Source organism: Xiphias gladius, chromosome 20, assembly GCF_016859285.1.
Source record: "Xiphias gladius isolate SHS-SW01 ecotype Sanya breed wild chromosome 20, ASM1685928v1, whole genome shotgun sequence".
NCBI classification, from domain to species: domain Eukaryota; kingdom Metazoa; phylum Chordata; class Actinopteri; order Istiophoriformes; family Xiphiidae; genus Xiphias; species Xiphias gladius.
Window position 1 is genome coordinate 12504376 of NC_053419.1, and position 20406 is coordinate 12524781.

At 40.4% G+C, this 20406-nt stretch overlaps 1 protein-coding gene across 4 annotated transcripts; it reads left to right on the forward strand.

Annotated features, from left to right (window-relative positions):
• Window positions 1-88: 88 nt before the first annotated feature.
• Window positions 89-15037, forward strand: slc20a1b (solute carrier family 20 member 1b). Of its 4 annotated transcripts, none has more exons than XM_040157230.1 (11): window positions 89-234; window positions 5048-5747; window positions 6172-6312; window positions 7379-7464; window positions 7779-7875; window positions 11119-11238; window positions 12610-12891; window positions 13074-13713; window positions 13876-14061; window positions 14187-14271; window positions 14484-15037. In XM_040157230.1, the coding sequence occupies exons 2-11, from the start codon at window positions 5417-5419 to the stop codon at window positions 14637-14639; spliced, it is 2124 nt and encodes a 707-aa protein (XP_040013164.1). In that variant the 5' UTR covers window positions 89-234; window positions 5048-5416; the 3' UTR covers window positions 14640-15037. The 4 variants fall into 4 exon arrangements, with proteins under 4 accessions (XP_040013164.1, XP_040013165.1, XP_040013162.1 ...); XM_040157231.1 differs by having other exon boundaries at window positions 89-224; XM_040157228.1 differs by lacking the exon at window positions 89-234 and adding an exon at window positions 3711-3990.
• The last annotated feature ends 5369 nt before the right edge of the window (window positions 15038-20406 follow it).

Consider the following 20406-nt stretch of genomic DNA (forward strand, 5'->3'; position numbering starts at 1 on the left):
ATACAAGAGCTCCTCTTGCCGTTTTTCTTCGACGATCCGGGTTCACAGTTCGCGTCCCAATTGCTCAGGTTAGCTGCTTTAGTTTAGGATAAGAGTTTCAAACCCTGAAGGGGGTCGGGGCCTGCGGCGAGCTGAACACGCACACCGGAGAGAGGAAGTGAGAGTCGTCGTCCGGCGTTGCAGTTCAAAACCAGCGTCTTCAGTATAAAAGCATGACCGAACACGTGTGTAGAGGTTCTGTTTCACAATACACCACTCTCGCATTTGTGTTACAACGATCCTATTTTTATTGGCTGTAATTATGTTTATGTGTGCTATTGAGTAAAAAGATGTTCTGATGAGCTTGACCCATTTTCTTAGGAAGCTCTTGTGACAAAAAGTTCTTTATGAATCATTGTGTATTTGTTGTCATTTGGAAAGGAGTAGATGTTAATTGTGTTATTTCACAGCCGTGAGTCGAAGCATTTTGAGGAAATTAGTTAAAAATCTTTAAGAAAAGACTGACCTTGAAATTGGAATCGACATACAAAAAGATACAGGCAGAGAAAGTAATATTAACCGTCAAAATGTTATTAGTGTAATATTCGCCAGATGGCGCCGCTCAACTGTGCAGAGAAGAAGAAACGTTGCCATAGGTCAATCTGGAAGCCTGCATGTGTGATACAAGATGAGTTATGTGAACTAAGTTAAAAAAATTACATAAATGACGCTTTAAAAAAAACCCAAACAGGTACATGAGAGAATTGGGCTCCGTGATTTAGATCAGCAGAGGCACTGTATGCACTGCGCTCAACATCGAAAAGGCTCTGTGGTGTCATTAGGCTCCCAAGGAATCAATGGAAGCAACGGCCCACAGATGTATTGCATTTCCCTTTGTCTAACCTGGTCAGTCAGTCATTTATTCGGCCAGTCATTCCGTTTTTTTCTGCAGCTTAACATAAACAAAGTAGGACAGAGGTAATGAAATAAAATAAATAATGACACAATGTACGTTGATCTTCTCCTTTTTCTTTTTTTAACAATAAGGTATAATGACAGATATCATCTAACCCTGCAGGCCCGTAGCTCATCCAGTATTCTTTGAAGTCATGTGTGTGTTGCTCATCAAAGCTATGAACGATTTCAGTATCATAAGACCGTGAGACCAGATGTTTTTGGAGAACCTCGTGAAAACACAGCATGTGTCTCTCGGTTTACTTATCTCTAAAGCAAACAAATCCACACAAACACTGGTCCTCTGACTGCGCCAGAGAGGTACAGTGATATTCGCAGCAGGATGTAGACTAATATTACATAAAGGGAATGGGTTTATCACATTGAACGTAGAGTTACAAATGAAGCAGCCGCACACTGTCATTTCGAGTACTTTTGAATTAGGTCTGTGTTGTGGCCTATTCAGTCCTATTGGAGTGGAAACTATCAATGCAAACATCAGTAAACACGGATTCCGAGTCCCCCTTTGACATTGACGGTTCCACAATAATCTAATCTGCGATTAAATTGAGGTCGCTTTTTCTTTAAACTGGCTTCGGGTTCCTGGCAAGGGAGTGAACCCATGACTTCATATAGACCTTTGCTTACAGCCACCGGCGTGCACGTAGAGTCTCGCCGCGGGAGTGTGAGTAAACGCTGGGTGGGAGTCAGAGGCGACGCCTATTAAATGGGTCCGGCGTTGAGAGTGGACTTCTGGGAACTCGGGTGGTTAGCTGCCTGATTTGAGTGAGACATTTCCACGAGCCTCAAAAGAAGTGACGTCACGTGGGGAGGGAATAATGGAAGGGGGCGAACTCGTTATTAAAAAATAATTATACGTATGCGTGCTGTTATTACAGCATAATCCCATGTCAACAGATAACGGCAGTGTGTCTGGGGAATTGTCAGTGTTTTCCCCCCACGTTGCCCTCGGGCTAATACAAAGCACGTTTTTGGCTAAACTGTTAATCAGCCGAACGTATTCTACTACGCTTGCTGAGCACTCCTTCCATTCAGCACATCGCGTCTCTCTCGAGGAACGTAACAAAAGAAAAATCACCAAAGAAAAACGACTTTTGTTGGAGGATGACTGTTGCTATCATTTCCGGGCGAATGCACTTGAAGCAGTGGTTACTAGGGTGAATTGTGATTTGTGTCTATCTGTATGTCTATTTGCCAACGAAGCTATTTTTGAAATGTGGCTGCGTGACAATTGAGGTGGTGTGTGATGATAAAAACATGAGCCTTGATAGATAGATAGATCCGGTTTATTGTCATATACTGGTATGGCAATGTGGAAGAAGTATCCAGATCCTATGCTCAAGTTAAAGTCACAATACCACAGTGTAAAATCAAGAGTCCTCGTTTTGCAAAAAACGGCTCTTGTCAGTTTTATATAATTATCTACTTTATTATTATTATTATTGTTATTATTATTATTATTATTATTATTCATCTATTCATGTATATGCAGCATTTTATGTTACAGTGTGGTTGATTTTTAACTTATAGTGTTGAATATTTACCTACAACAAAGCCTTGTGTTTAATAAGCTCATCGTAGGTTTTGTATAGGCCCATAATAATTTAAATCTACCAGTAACCGGTAACTACAGCTATTGAATAAACGTAGAGCAGTACAAAGTGCAATATTTTCCTTTGAAATGTAGTGGAGTGGCAGCAGTAGTGGTGGAAAGTAACTAAGTACATTTTCTCAAGTACTGTACTTAAGTACAGTTATGAGGTACTTGTACTTTGCTTGAGTATTTCCATTTTATGCTACTTTATATTTCTATCCCACAATATTTCAAAGGGAAATATTGTGGTTTTTAGTCAACTACATTTACTTAACAGGTATAGTTACTAGTTACTTTTCAATTTACGATTCAAAACACAATACATATAATCCCTTTCTTAAATATGATGCATCATTACAGATTAGTATACAGTAACCAACAGTGTTATGAAGCAGTTAAATTTCACTCCATCCCAACCAACTATGACATTAAAATACTACCTACATGTCAGTGCATTAATAATAATGATCCAATACTTTGATCATATAAACTGAGAGGGGACATTTTGCATAACAAGTACTTTTGACAGTTTAACTAAATATTGTTAATACTTACTAGTACTTAAGTACAATTTTTGAATGAAAGGCTTTACTTGTAATGGAGTATTTTTTTAATGTATTATTGCTACTTTTACTTAAGTAAAGGAACTTCTTCTACCTCTGAGTATAAGTTTGGAGCAGGATAAAATGGAAAAACTCAAGTTATGAACGACTACCTCAAAATTGTCCTTATGTACAGTACTTGAGTAAATGTACTTAGTTACATCCCACCACTGTACACAAGTATGTACACAGGTATGCACAAATATACAGGTAAGTAATATACAGTTACGTATGTAGGCAAAAGGTATTTTATTTACAAGTATGTGAATGAAGTGGCCCAATACTACTAATAGAAATTATTCTGTACTAGTGGCAGTGTATGGGAACCTGTGTCTGTGGCTAAGTATAAATGAAGGAATATCGAGTAAAAATAATGCTGTGAAAGAAGACTCTCGTGCACTCAACACATGATAAGTGTTTTTTTTTTAAAAAAAAAAAAAGAAAGACAGAGAGAGAGAGACAGACAGACAGAAGGAAGAGTCATCCTGGGTGGGGGCGGGGCGTCCTGAAGGGTGTATCCAATAAAAAAAAGAAACCCTCCTTTTCCCTACCGGTACCAAGCAAGTTCTTCACATGCGGCAGTCAACCTCTCATTCAAACCGAGACGTTTCTTAATTTGAAAAAGAGTAATTTATTTCACACTGAATCTGACAGTCGTCAATAGCTTTTTTTTTTTAATTTTTAACCTAAGGCAGCTTTTTTTTTTGAGGGGGACATTTCATCAGTTTAATTTTTCATTATCCCGCGCGCGCTATCGCACGTTTACTGTCTGTGCGCGCGCTAATTAGCTTACAGTCTAGCAAAGACTATTCTTCACGGGACTGACAACTGCAACGTGTGGTGAGTTTTATTACGAAGCCCTTCTATCTGAATACAGAGCTCCTTGTGGTTTATTCTCTGAACACTAAGATTAACATCACCATCCGATGTTAACGTAAGCTAATGCTAACGATAGCTTATTAACAAGCCATTGTGTTACGTCTTTAACAATAACGACTAGATAGATTTGTTTGCTAGGTAATAACGTTATATTTAAGCGAAGACGAACACGTATTAAAGAGTAAATATCCTGTTTGTTCGATGTTAGGTAACGGTTGCTGATGGTGAGTTACCGTTAACATTAGGTCTGAGTAACATTTGGCTCGGAGAAAGGGTTATGGCACAAGGAAACACGTCCTTTAATGTTAACCTAACGTTAGCAGTATTGGCCATCTGTCCAGCACACGCTTGGCAGGCCAGTGAAATTAGCACTAAACACACGACGGTGGCTTGTGCTCCCAAATGAAGTCACATCCGGTCGCGTCCCATCTTGACGAAAACCATGCTAAAACATAATTGAAATCGCAGATAATAGGCGCAGTGATCATCATTATTATCATCACTATAACGACAAATTGGGGTCTTGATGTCCAGTCTAAACCGGCTGAATGTTTCTGTTCTACAAGCGCCTGAAACCGTACTAAAAGACGGCGCTCGTGTTCGGGGAATGTTCTATGAATGGACGGAGACACGTGCGAACGTAAGAAAACTGTCTCTTATAGATAAGGCACTCCTTATCTCGTAACCCTCTTTGTGGTCACAGATTCTCAAGAAAATGAAAAAAAAAAAAAGTTAAGTGTTTGGGTTTAATAAGAGGACGTTGGTGTCATATAATCGCCGGTTCTTTCCTGCGACACATACCAAAAATGGCATCCCATTGGGTTTTCAGAGAAGGAAGCTACTATATGTCCTCCTTCCGGTCCAAGCGTTTACCGCTGGCGTTTCCAAGCTTCTTACTTTGTTTTTTTGTTTTTTTTAGTTTCTATTTTTTTCCGTGCATTTCATTTTCATGTAGATGGAATTACATATGCATGCTTATTATTAAAGGAAGTCTTTTCTGTCTTTTGTCTTTTTTCAGGATGTACCCCTGCTCATCTACAATTACAGTTGCACAATGGCTGTCTTTTCACTCTGCTTGATAGCTCAGCACCCAAAGATCAGCAACAGATCTAGTATAATTACAGGATAGCAATAAGCCCTCAATATACCTCTGTTTACCATAATTGTTTTCTGGTCAGTTCCAGATAAACCTACTAAGAGTTTGCACTGTTAAATCTCAGCGATCCTGTTAAGACAGGTGGGCCTGAAGAGAAGCTAATTATTTATTTTACCTTGTACCTCTTTATTTTACTAGCTGCTGTCTAAAAATAGCATTATATAAATAAATATTTTGACAGGCATTCATTCCCTTTAAGATTGTGAAGCAAGTCCTAAATAGTCTACAATCATGGTTTCAACAACTGCAACTGCAATAATTCTGGCGAGCCAGACTGCTCTGACAGATTACATGTGGCTGCTGATTATCGGCTTCATCATCGCCTTCATCTTAGCCTTTTCTGTGGGTGCCAATGATGTTGCCAACTCATTTGGCACAGCTGTCGGCTCTCGAGTGGTCACCTTGCAACAGGCATGCATTCTAGCCACAGTGTTTGAGACTCTGGGCTCTGTGCTGCTTGGGGCCAAAGTGAGTGAAACCATCCGTAAGGGTATCATCGACGTGGGCATGTACAATGGCTCTGAGCACGTGTTAATGGCTGGATCTGTCAGTGCCATGTTTGGTGAGTATCTGCAGCTTATCTAGCATGTAATTAAACTTAGTCAGTGAATCCTGTGAACAGATCTTGGTGGCACATAGGGCTTGGCACTGTATGGCTCTTCCAACTAGAAAATGTAGATGTCAAACGAACTCCTGGGAATAGGGCTGTAACTAGCTGTAAATTCCCAAAATACTTTGGGAAAAGTTCAGATTCCAACTGTCAAAAAACTAACAAACAAACAATTCATATGAAACAGCTATTAAAGCAAATTTTTAAACAGGTTTTAACATTTTTACTAGTTTTTACTTTGCCTCAGAGGAGGGTACCCTTAGACTGTTGTGAGCCTTCTAATGTATTAATGTAATTTTTGGCAAAAAGTTATGTGGAAAAACTGAGATCAGGTCAACCTGTTGAGTAATGGGATCAATTTATTTATTCTCATTAGGTTCTGCTGTGTGGCAGCTGTTCGCCTCCTTCCTTAAGCTCCCCATCTCTGGAACACACTGCATTGTTGGTGCTACTATTGGCTTCTCACTGGTTGCCAAAGGCCAGCAGGGAGTCAGGTGGTTGGAACTCCTCCGTATTGGTAGGTCTGCACTCTAATTAGCTAAGCTAGAAATGTCCTCATGGTTTGTTCGCATTGGCTCACAGCTTGTATTACATTAATGGCAGTGTGTGACAGGCAATGCAGTGTTTTATAATGGTTTTTTGTCTTTGTTGAAGACCTTTTTAATATCTAGGTCAACAATTCAGTGAGGTTATGAATGAAGGCTGGAGGTTCAGAGCTATATCCACAACACATAGAAATATATAAAAAAGTATCTGAAATATAAATCAGCTTTCAGTAGTTCCTTGTTTTTATATAAAAGAAAAATATTGGGATGTCCAGATGGGGAAGGAAAGACATTTGTCAGAGAACATGTGGCAATTTTACTTAAAGCTTTGTGAGTAGCAGTATACAGAAGCAGATCTTATTTCACAAAATTTTTCTTGTTTCTGCATTTGTTGCATTAGATGGTGGTTTTTCAGCTCAGTGTTCCTCTACAGAAAGCCCGAAACTGATGTAAACCAGACTTTTTGTACAGCAATAATGGATCACAAAATGATAAAATGTTAAATGTTAACAACCATTTAGTTATGGAAAGGATTTGAAATTTTACATTGAGATCTCAGGAAGAACCTGTAATGATTAAGCGGTTGAATAAAGTGTCCACGAGACAAGTAGCTATGTTGCCAAAATAGAATGTCCACTTTACAAGAGAGAGGATTATAGCTACTTTATAGTTAAAACTGGCAACTAAAATAGCCGGAGACATGAGCTGAGTGAAGATTTCCTGTTTAGACCACAGCTGACAGGATTGCTTCGTAACAGGTATTGCATTTCATAAAGGAAAAGAATCTATTAAACTAAAATATAAAATTTTCAAGAAAGAGTAGAAGAAACTGTTTCAGTAGTTTTATTTAAGTATATCACATTTTAGTTTTGAGTTAGAATACTAGTAGTACAACAGGGATTGTATTTGTTTGAGTGTTATCAATAATTTCAAGAGTTAAAGGTCCCACCTGGGTTTTTTTGTTTCATTTTCATGACACAGTTGTTGGGTATTACATGTCCACTAAATTGCAATGCTCTTATTTCCTTAATTTTGCAGTTGGTTCCTGGTTCCTGAGCCCCCTTTTGTCTGGGATCATGTCAGCTGTTGTTTTTTACTTTGTGCGGATGTTCATCTTACACAAGGTAAGCTTGCTGTTATCAACTTGTAGATGGTATATGTATTTGTGAGTAAAATGAGAACCTCCAAGGGCGTTGTGCTTAGGTCAGTTTCAACATTGTACTAGTCCACGCTCAAAATGAAATTGAGGAAATGTTTGTTATACGGAAATAATGATGCTCCTGTTCTGATGCGTTTCATTATCCCCATTATACAACGAGGTTCAAATTACGACCATGCCCTTGTTATGCCATCAACTGTAACGTCACAGCCAAATGGGGCAGTTTTGTTCACAGTGGGATATTTATTTCTGACTTGGTGCTCTGTCTTGTCCCTGTAGAAAGACCCTGTACCTAATGGACTGAAGGCCCTGCCTGTCTTCTATGCCGTGACCATGGGAATCAACCTGTTCTCCATCATGTTCACTGGAGCTCCGAGTGAGTATCATTGTTTTCAGTCATTTTGCTCTGCATGCCTGCTCGCAGCCACAGTTTAAAATAAACTGCTCCCTCAGACAGCCGGAGGCCCACGCATTTTCCAGACTGAACCAGGCTGTTTACCATTTTCACAGAAGAAGTGTTTATTTTAACATGTTTTTTGGAGCTCACTTGCTTGTGGTTCTATGTGGGTCATAGCTGGAATAAGGTTTTAGAGCGGAGCACAACAGGGAGATGGAAATAAGATTTCACTTAACTCTTGACATCACTGTCTGTGCCCTTCAGACATGGAGGAGGAAAAGAGAAGTAAAGACGGTGTTTGAAATGGTCATAGTTGGCTGCTGCCATTAGTTGTACTGCTGCTCAGAATTAGTATAATATTGCTCTGAATACTTATTGTTCTCCGGAAACTCTTTATTAAATGAGCAACTTTTGCTCCTTTTGTTTTTTTTCTCTCTACAGGGCCTAACAGTTCAAGATGTTAGCGGGCCTGAGCCATTAAATGGCTGCTACAGGCCAGAGTTTGACCAGATATGGTGCGCAGATGTGTGCATGCACATCAGCACACTCACAGAGAGGAGATCACTTGCAGTTCCAGCATAGCCCATAACCGTGCTTAGCCAGGCACATTCTGTACAGCTGTGTGAAGTCCCTCACACCTCAACACACTGTACATGAGGACCTGTACTTGGGTACCTCACAGAAAAAAAAGGTGTGAGATTGCATTTTTGACACCTTAACAAACATGCTGCATCTTCTATCAAGTTTGGTGTATATATATATTATTTATTTAATTTTTTTAATTAATTATTTTCCACACTGACGTCAGATAGATATAGAAAAATTGTCGCCACACACAGGCTCATTGTTAGTCTCAAGACTGCAATGAAGCCAGTTTAACAGTTCCTACATGAATATGTCATGACTTAACACAAAGCAACACAGTTTATTAATTGTTTGATTTAAAAGTTTTAAAATAGTATTGTTCCTCAAAGTCAGACATCCCATGTTATTTCGTGGCCAAACTTTGGAAAGTATAATACTCAGGACAACAGCAGCACGTTGCTGTTGCCTATTACTGATATGTGGACTCTAATGCAGTAGCGGTATCTACAGCCAACTGAGTACAGTATGTCTGGTTTCCTGTGATAGGACTCATTGTTCCACTGATCTACACCCTATCATTGTGGTGCTATTGGACACCAGGCATGCCACAGCACATTCCAATACTCAATATATAGACCATTGCCAGAGACCTCAAGTCAGCATGTGCAAAAGTTTTGGCCAAAGTATTTGAGGGTCAGCTGTCAATCCTTTTTACAGATGGGGGAGAAAAAAAACCACTTCAGAGCATTGGTTGCTCTGGGGACACAAAACAATCAGCAACATAACTGATACTCACATCACAGTATACATGTCCTTAAATTAACCTGAGCCATTGTCCTAAAACAAAATCTCAGGTCCCTTCAGAGGCTGCTATTGTCAGCTGCGGTGTCATGGATAGATACTTACTGTTGAGCTTGCAGATCCCTTCAGTGCTGATACCTAGTGCAGCTGTCATTTAGTCCTAATACTCTTGGTAAGTGCTACACTGGGTTCTAAACAAAAGTGAGGACAAATAACCAGAGGTTCCTTGCCAAGTGAGTCATAAACTACCGCTTGAACTGTCAATGTAATTGAGGTTGCTGGCGAGCTTCACATATAGTACTAGGGGGAAAAAACATGTTATTGTGTAATGTAGGCCATGGGATACAGAGGTTTCAGGGAGGGGTTTGAAGTGCAGACGTGGTTAAATTCCATTTCCTGTGCAGTCCCATTCATCCCACTGCATGGCTGTGGTATAAACCCACCCCTTTGTGTGGGAGTGTTTATCAGACTGCTAGACCTAGGCTAGTTTCTAAATCCTTTCTTTTATATTTTGTAAGAAGTTTGGTACAAACAAGTCACAGTGAGTTTCCACATGAATGCTGTCAGGCCCCCTTGTCATTTTGAGGGTTGTTCTGTGTCCTTTTATATTGAGTTTCCCGGAGTGTACTCTAACGACAGCTAGTGTCCAACTGAACCACACCTGTCTCTGGATGTCTCACTACATGTGAGCTGATGCACTCCAGTGAAACAGGAGGCTCAGCTGTTACAGAACCAGCTTCTGGTTTTTCCTTTTATGCCTCTCCCGTCCTGGCGGGACTGAGCTTCCATTGTATAGCTAAATAAACATCAGTTAGGTGCTCTGCAGTCTCATGCTGCAGTGTGACTCAGTGGAGAGAGTGCACTGTGGACTCTGCCCTCAAATGAACACGGCGGCCGCGACACTTATCACTTAGCCTTGGCGCTCATTTCCTTTTTGTTTATCTTAAACTTCCCAAACAGTCCTGAGCTAGTGGAAGTGTGGGTTTTTTAAAATAATGCATGGCCAAGGTCACCTCACCAGAGGTGTTGCAGGAATTTTCAGCAGCTCATGCTTTTATCTCTCCTAACCACACTGCTGAATTGTACCCTCTGTATGACAAAAGCGAATGCTTCCCTGGGGAAATATAAAGGGTTGCATTCTGCCAGCACGTTCTGCATTACATCTACCTATTCTGCCCCAGCTTTGCTGCAGTATTGGCAAGAGGGTGCCTTTATTGCTACAGCAAACAACTCCAGTGAATGACTCCCCCTTTCTTTTTCTTTTTCTCCCTGAGTAATGTTGCCTTTTAAGGAAATCATTGTCCATGTGCACTTGGGGGTCATGGTGACATTTTTGCTCCTTCACCTTTTTAGTTGTTACATAACTGTTCACCTCTAGAGGTACACATGCTTTCCATATTTAACTTAGACATGGCAGAATGGGGCAATGCTGTCAGCCCATCATGTAATGCCAAAAGATGGCACACAGGGTCCGATGTCATTGGAGTTATGGCCTTCTAGTTAATTTTCATTCACTGGTGCCATTTGTTTTAAATGACAATACAAGTCCCTCCTGAAAATTTATTATCCTGATATGACATCATGTGGACTTATAAATAATGTCTTGCTTTACATTTTTACAGTTTTATAAAATTGCTCAGTTTCGGTATGTTGGTCTTAATACAATGTATATTGTGTATGTGTGTGTGTGTGTGTGTATATATATATATATATAATATTGTTTGTTGTCCACAAAGAAAGGTAGCACCTGCTGCCTTGTTTTTTTTTTTAAACTGCCTTTCTGTTTGCCTTTGTGTGTGTGTCTGATTCTTCCCGTGGCACCTGCTGGTTCTTCAGTCCTGGGATTTGACAAGGTCCCTTGGTGGGGCCTTCTGTTAATCTCCTTGGCTTGCTCTCTGCTGACTGCCATTGTGGTCTGGTTTATTGTCTGCCCTCGCCTCAAGAAGAAGATTGAACGTAAGTCACGCTTACCTTTTTGTAATTTTTGGCAACGTGGTAACTCAGTTTTCAAATCCCAGCGGTCACCAGTTTCTGCTGACCACTGAAATGATGACTTTCCCTTCCTAAACCAGTGGACAAGTGAGGGATTTAGCAATGCGCATGTAACCTAAACGTATTCACAGTGAGGGCTCATATTAATCCAGCAAATGGAGCTCAGGGATATTTTGTCATAATGGAGTCGCTCTAATGAAAACCAGCTCAATATATTGTCACCAGTTTTTGTCCTATAATCCTGGATTAAAGTAAAAAGCCAAAAGCCATCTGCATTTAAACACCAATAGTGTGGTCCTGGTGTTGAAGGGGAACACCATTCGTTATGAACCTTGATGAAAGTATTGTAGTACCCTCCATTGTTAATGATTCTTTTACTACCTTTTATATTCAGTCGTCTCTCATAAAAGCTTTGGTCTGGTTTTCTTTGTTATTGTATTAATAAAGAGAATAATTACAGAATAGCTGTATCCGACATTACACAGGACATAGGCCCACAAATGTAGTTTGCCATCTGTTTTCAATAGAACCTTTTACAAAAGATAAACATTTAAAACATTCATTTTTCTCTACTTGTATCCATCTTGATAAACCTGTTCATTGTCAGAGAGACAGATCTGACTCTGCCTGGATTATCAATACTTAAGATATTCTTTGAGTGATATTGACTTTGATTTGTCGCCTCTTATAATAACAGAGAAACAGCAGGTGTATCTGTCAGAGCATGATCTGTCTAGATCAGCCTATATCCAGTAGACAAGCAGCCTAATTGGGTAATAGTGATCCACTAATTGGTCTTTACCTCCTTGACTAAAATAAGCCTGGGTTGACTTAAGGTGTCGACATGGCATTTGCAGTGCACATATGTGGAAAAGGCTGAGGGTGACAACTGCCTCAGCTTCTTGACCATTGATACCTATCATGATGCAATGTGACTAGCCGAGGCAGACTCCTATGATTATCACACAGAAAATACTGGCACTGAGTATCCGATTCACTTTATAACCACAAGTAAATGTCATGTGAGCCCCAGGGTGTGTTGAGTCTTATTGTCTTTCATATTTTTAGCTGCCAGCGGTAGTGTAAATATGTTCTTTGTAAGGTCATAATCCATTTATCTGATCCTGTGAACACAGGTGCTGGCTTTTGAACTCTGGTAACATTGCATTTATAGGACAAAGGTTTTTCTGTCTCTGTGGTTATGCAATTCTTAAAGCTCCCCACAGCTTAGGTTGAAAGGAAACACATGTTCTGGGCTAGTATTTCTCTGCTGTAATGTGTATATGTTTGGACATGACCCAAGCAATATCTCAATCCCATCTCCTCCCTTACCAGGAGAAATCAAATCTTCCAGCCCCTCTGAGAGTCCCCTGATGGAGAAGATGGAGCCTAGAGAGGCCCACTTTCCAATCCTGAAACAGACTGCCAGGGAGACATCTATGCCCACCACCCCAGCAGTCAATCAGAATCTCTCTGCTCAGCCCCAGGCTACTTCTGAGGAGCGCAGGGTGGCGTTTGACATTGGAGATTCTGAAGATGTCGAGATTAATAAGGAACGCAAGGTGGCATTTGATATTGGAGATTCTGATGACGGCGACTACAGCAATGCAAATGGGGGTAAGTATGCCAAGAAACAACATTACTTTTATGTGTAATTAAAATTATGTATCTTAATGGTATGTAATGTAATTCCTCAGATGAAATGACACACATGAAATTATTACTTAACTGAAGACTTAATGAGGTTTAATACTTTTTTTTTTTAATTTTTATTTTATTTTATTTATGCCTTTCTGTAGCCCCTAAACAGCCACAATCAAACAGTCAGGTCCAAGTCCACAACCAGCAAGCTCAGCACAGCAGTGGCTCCGCAAATACTCCCAATCAGGTCCAGTTCAATAATCAGGTCCAGTTCAACAATAGGCCAGCACAGATGCCAAGTAACGGTTACAGCCAGTACCACACAGTCCACAAGGATTCTGGCCTCTACAAGGACCTACTGCACAAACTCCACCTGGCCAAGGTCGGTGACTGCATGGGCGAGGGGGGTGACCGACCTATCCGGCGCAACAACAGCTACACCTCCTACACCATGGCCATCATCGGCATGCATGGAGACTTCAAGCATAAAGAAGGCGACTTCCGTGCCAGCGAGGATGGCGACAAGGGCCCAGGGTCAGGCGGTCAGGACAGGAAGCGTGTGCGTATGGACAGTTACACCAGCTACTGCAATGCTGTGGCAGAGCACACGACTCCTGAGGGGCTGGGAGAGGGTGAGGTGACACTAGAAATGGGGAAGGAGGATGCAGGTAGCAGCCAAAGTTCTCTGGATGATGATAGACTTGAGGCAGACAAGCCAGAAGTCTCAACTCTCTTCCAGTTCCTGCAAATTCTAACTGCCTGCTTCGGATCCTTCGCCCATGGAGGAAATGACGTTAGGTAAGAAATCTCCTTTTGAAGGTCTTTTTATCAGTCATCAGGCTGATAGATGACACTTTTGTTTCTCTGGCATGTTGTTGGTGACATTTTTAACTATCAAAGTAACACTCAAAGTCAGAATCTTTGGCCACTGCTGGAATGACCTCATTCTTTCCTCTGCAGCAATGCCATTGGACCGCTGGTAGCTCTGTGGCTGGTTTACACAACCAGCAGCGTGACTTCAAATGAACCTACACCCATTTGGCTCCTGCTGTATGGTGGCGTGGGTATCTGTGCTGGACTCTGGGTATGGGGTCGCCGAGTGATCCAGACCATGGGCAGGGACCTCACCCCCATCACCCCCTCAAGGTACAAACGCCACAGACGATCCTGTTTCTCCTTAGTCATAAAACCACATCCTCCACAGACATTACCAGTCTTTGAATTTAGCAGGCAAGCTCTGAGACATAAGTGTTGTTTTTATTCCCCTGCAGTGGTTTCAGCATTGAACTAGCCTCAGCCCTGACTGTCGTGGTAGCCTCGAACATTGGCTTGCCTGTCTCCACCACCCACTGCAAGGTAAGCTGGTCCAACATTGTGGTCTGGTAGGTAGACTGAGACACGGGGGAACAGACTATTTGGTGTGAGCGAGGCTACAGTAAACCCTCTGGTAGACAGTCCAAATGAGGAACAACTTTCTCTTCATTACATTTTAAGTATAAGACAGATGATTTGAAGTTGTAAAATTACAGCAGATGTTGGAATTAATCTGACAATAACGGTGTTTCCAGGTGGGCTCAGTGGTTGCAGTAGGATGGCTGCGTTCAAGGAAGGCAGTAGACTGGCGTCTGTTCAGAAACATCTTCATGGCATGGTTTGTGACTGTGCCCATCTCTGGCCTGATCAGCGCTGCCATTATGGCCATCTTCATCTACGGCATTCTGTGAACATTCAGCTGCACCCCAAGCAGGGGAGAAGAAAGAAACCGCTCCAGTGCGCACCAGGAGAAAAGGAGTAATGTTGGAAGGCCAAAATATATTGCTTACCTCAAGCCAACAACTTTGGAAGAAAAGAAGAAAAAAAAAAAAGAAATGTTGAAAGGACTTGCGATATGGGCCTGTGGTTTTTGGCTGCATCATTTTCAGCCTAGAGTTTGCTTCGTTCCATTATGGCCACATTACTTCCAGTGGGAAGCTTGTATTTCTTTGTTCTAAATTGCTTTTTCATATCATCATTCTGTAAAGAGTTCATCTAAAAGCATCAAAAAGCATTTTTTTTCTTCAAATACTTTCAATTTTTTTTACTTTGCAATTATGTATATACCACCATGATGTTTTAATTTTGTTTTACACATTAGAAAGATATGAACAATTAAAATGCAGTATTAGCTTTTTGCAGATGTAACTCTCCAGTCATAACACTTGCTCAAAGTAATGTAGATGCAAAAGCAGTATTTTTAGGTGAAAAACGAGGTTATTTGTGTGTGTGTGTGTGTGTGTGTGTGTTTTCCCCAATTCCAATTATTTGTTATTAATGAATTCATATTTTGTATCTGGCTTTCTTGTATCCTGTAATTTGGACATTGTTTTTTTTTCTCTGTTACAACAAAATTGACTTTCAACAAACTGTAAATTTCAGAGGGGCTGGTGACCATACCATACTTAAGAATTATTCAGTCATGTTCACAGCACTGCAGGTTGTCTTTATGAGACAATTATCTGAATAATTTACCGTGGTAGAAGCACTAACCGTTAACACTGAATGACCACCTGCAGAATGATACGAGAAATGCTGTATTGTTAGCATTAAAAAGTCAGCGCTACTCTGGCAGGAAATGACAAAGCCCTGACCGTTAAAGTGATGGATTGTCTGCTAACCAGTTCCATAATTAGAATTTACTGCTTGGGGAATCTACATTCTTGATCAGTGCAGAAACAACTGAGTGAAATATGTTGGTTACTTGAATTTGAGAAATGTAACAGCAGAATGTCGACTAATGCAAAAACGTGCTCTTAGTCAAGACCTTAAGTCTCCTGTTAAAACTTGATTGCATCATCCTTGATGGTTAAATGCTTTAGGCCCGCTTCAGCCTTGTTCTCCTAGTTCACCTTTTTTTTTTTTTTTTTTATCGGCTACTTCCCAGTTTGGCTTTTCTGTGGAATTTGCACCTGCCCTAGACGACTGGGTTGCTCTAGCTTTCCTCTTTTCTCCATCAGCCTGAAGAGCTGAATTAAATGAAAAAGGTGTGGAGGAGCAGGAACCTAAAAACTGGAAGTTATCTAACTGGGTGGTTTGGTGTTGAGCTGAACTGGTCTCTCTGTTTGAATGAAGGCGGACATACGTTGCATGCCACCAGTGTGTGGTCATTTGGCCGCAGTACTAAATGCATTTCAGACCTAAAGATGCTGTAGTTGCCTTAATTGTTTTATTTTCCATTAGGCACCAAAGAAGAGTTTTGGGGTTTTTTTTTGTTTTGTTTTTAAAATACACATCAACATACTTTGGTCCACATTTGTGGATAAAAAACAAATGGAAAAATAAAAATGGGAAAATACTGGTGTTGAACTTTTATTCAATACTGATTATGAAATAGAGGAAATTTTCTATATAGAATACTACCATGTTAAAGTATTAGAACTGTTTCCTATGGTAAAATGTTACATGATCTTGGTAAAACACCCCAAAGCAGTCCTGAAATACTGTAATCTTGTACAACATAAGTATTTTGTCATAGTGTCGATACATAAAAGTAGACAAACAAGCCATACAGATAGGTAGGATAGTTCCTGTTTTATTGACAGTAAATTCAGTGCAGCTCAGGCACCTGGTGATGAGTGAGCGTTGGGATCCGCATGTTGCTGCACTTTCTCACTCCAGTACATCTGTGACGCAGGGACAGACAGAGGATTCCTTTACGCTAGCTTTACATTGAAAACACATAACAATTCAGTAATTTTCCAGGGCTCTCAAAGCATGTATATGACTCCCATCTCTCCTAGGTTTTTCTGCTATGACTCACTTCTTCCTGCGCTTGTACTGATGAATGATGACTGTACCAGTGTGTGATTTTTACTGCTATAAAGCACAAAGCGAGGCCTACTCTACCCCCAAAGAATTAGGATTTATTACTAGAGGTCGAATTTCTCTTTGCACCAGTGCATGAAGGTTTTTTCCTTCTCAGGACTGTGTCTTCTCTAACATATAGAATGATTAAAAAAAATGACCTTTATCACCACATCCACAACCTTGGATCAAAAGAATTTGATCAATTTTTAAACATTCCTTTCAGCATCTTTTAGGACGGGGACAGTGCATCCTTGGTCCTAAAATAACCAGAAGCCGATGATACAGTATAAATCAAGCACAATAAGCACCTGGGGACACACATTTCAGAGTGCCCTGGATTCTTGTCCTAGATTTACTGACATACAAGGAGGACTGTGTTCAAATAAACAACCATAGCATCTCACTTTTGAGGTCAAGCACTAAACTGAATCTGTCATCACTGTGGTGACTTGAATGTCTCCAGAGCTACTTTATTTTCTTTTTCCTTTTTTTTTTTTTTTTTTTTTTTTTGACTGTATCAATCAAACTTGAAAAAAATATAAGTTCTAGAGTTTTTACAAGCTGCCGGGTTGTAAATTTGTAATTGCTCCTGAGACATTTTACTGTTTACTGGATTTAGAAGCCAGTCTATAAAGGACACTATTTAAATCCAGCTGAGACTGGCTCTGTTTTTCACTATCCGGTCGATTGCATAACCTATAATTTAACTTTCAGTGGGTTGTTCAAAACAGTTCACCACATCTTGCCTCAGCAGGTACTTTCGGTCATTCTCGAAAAATGTTAAAAATGTTAATCCCCGTCTGGATGATACTAGGACACAGATAAGGATATATTCAGCCTTGTGTGTGTTTTCTTTATGATAAACCTCTACTGATGTATTTATGTAACATTTACAGGTTTTCACCTTGTTCCTTGGTTGAATCCTGACTGACTTCATCTGCTGAGGAGAGAAATGAGAAAATGGGGAATTACAGCAGGTAGTCATAGTGTGGCGATTCATAAGTATACGGAGTTTTCAGTGGCCATTTTACTTGATCTTACCCAAACTGCTCACAGTCTCTGTTACATATAGGTTAGCGTATAATTCCAAGACCATAACGTAGTGTTTCACATGTGTTTGTTTTATTACTAACCGCCGGTGTAGATTTACATTACTTACCCCTCCTCTGCCTCCCTGTCAAAAATAATAGACAGAAATGATCATTGATAGAATGGCAGGCGCTGAAATGAAAGCTTTAATGTGCTGAAAATAGGTTAATGTCACAATCTCACCATCTGCTTCCTCTGAGGACTTACACTCTGATTCTGTGGTTAACAGGGGAGGGAAATCAGAAAAACAAACAAACAAACAAACAAACAAACAAACTGATATTCTACATGCCAGTGTACTTTGAGGTCCAGCTCTTTTCAGAGCTTTTCTAAACTGTCCTTTACTGCCATCTACAGGCTGATATGAGAACAGTAAAACCTCTCTTACCCTCGGCAGCTGCAGCGTCGGAGTTGCCGCCTCCCTCTGCTGCAGGAGGATTTCACAGTTACGCAATGTTGAAATCTCAGGTACAGAAAGAATCGGGTGTTGTCTGCTAAAGCCAGCCAGATGTTTTTACACACCTGTGTTGTCGTCCACAGCTTCGACATGCTCCTCCTCTGTTGGAAACATTTTAACGGGTCATTCTGACTTTCAACACACAATCAATGGGTGTTCAGGTATTCGTCATACGATTAAGTATAACTCACCAGATTCATCCTGGACGGCTTCTGTAAAGTGCAAGATGTGAAAGATTTCATTACCAACTGAACCTAGATCAGCCTTTATTGGTACTGATGACGTAAAAAGGTCATATAGTCCTTCTCACCGAGGTAGTGGACGTCCTCATTTTGTTCCTCTGTAACTTCACAGGAAGAGGTGAAAAATGGTAATTGGTCAAACAGAAAACTATTTTCGTACCGTATTTAACACGGTGGATCAAAAGTAATCTCATTTTGGTTCACGGTCATCGCCCTGGCCTTTGGTCTCTGTGTTGCAAACTTACCGTTCATCTCAGCGGCCTGATCCTTTTGTGCAGCCTCAAACTCCATCTGATCTGAAAAGACAATGAGGCAAACTTACACAAAGCAACACTGGCAGTCTGTGTGATAATGAAAGTGAAGAAATGGATTGCTACAGATTGAAACATACAACCAAATAAATGAATGTGAAGTTAAATTAATTTTTTTTTTAAAAAGTGTCTCGGAGCAGGCTTTAACAAACCGGTGAATCAGTCTTGTGTCTTTATAAAGCAAAAGGCTGCCACTCTTGCAGCCAGGTGAATGAACACACACAGACTTGAACGTAAAATACATACAAAATAATGAAATACATCAATCATTTATTGAAAATCTGTTTCAGAGTCAGCTGGAATCTCAATTGGACCAATGCACCGTACCTATTTTCTGCAGTTCAGTTAGCCCATCTGCATAGAAAAACAGAACATTTGGGTTCAATTACATCAGCCGGAACAATGCAAGTATCATCAGCCTTACATAGTCAGGATTATCGTTGATTCTCACCGTGCTGAGCAACTTTTTCTTCTTTCTCCGCCGATTCCAGAGATGCTGAGAGAGCTAAAAGTCAGCACGAGTACATCAGTCAGCCTTCAGATACATACATTACTGAAAATCTAACGCGGTTTCTCCGCTAATAAGCATAAATTGGTTTTCCGGAGTGACACACGTTATCAAGCGAACATTTATAAAAACAAGCAAAAGCCTCCATCAGTGGAATTCAGCACATTTCAAATTATAGTAATTTTCTGATTCCCTTGAACATCATCAACAAAACTATTTATTCTTCTTACCGGTGTGAAATGCTGCCACAGCAAGGAAAACACACGCTGGAACTATAAATCTCATCTTGACTGCTGGTCTATTGGTCGTGGAAGATTTTGGGTGTCACTCCAAACTCTGTGTTGTGTTGTTGTCAGTTCGCAGCCTCTTATATCTTCAGTCACATCACATGCTTTGCATGGACAGGCGGCTCTGGTACCATTGTCCCTCCCTACCTGAGAGGACAGCTGGGTGGAACATCACCACACAGACATATCCTTATTCAGGCCATAAATGCCATCCATTGTTGGAGCCTCAGTCACATGGGCCTTTATTCGGGATGTTACTGTGTCTGTTTGATTAAAAAAAAAAAAGGGAGTCCTTGCATCTGAGCTGAAAACAATGTTGATTTCCTTTTGAGACTGGAAATGGTGATTTCACCGCACACCCTCGGCTTATGAATGATGGGTCACAATGTGGCTCAGTAAAACAATTCCTCAATTAATCATGCAGATCAAAGAGATCCTGACATCTCAGCCCTGAATCTGTAACAAGGCATATATTCAGAAAAAAATCTGACTTTTTGATGATGATGGTATGAAATTAAATTGAATTTTAAATGCAAAATGGGACAGAAAGAAATAGAAACCAGCGAACAAGTTGGATACAAAATCTACTATAAAGACAAGACTAATAATATAAACACACACTTCATCTATAAAGCAAGTGTGCAAAAGTGTGATCTATATGAGTGCAATGTGTGACGAGGAGTGATTCAAACCTTAATTTAAGTAAGGCTAAACAGGCTCTGGAGCAAAATGTCAAATAAGAGTACAAAGCAGA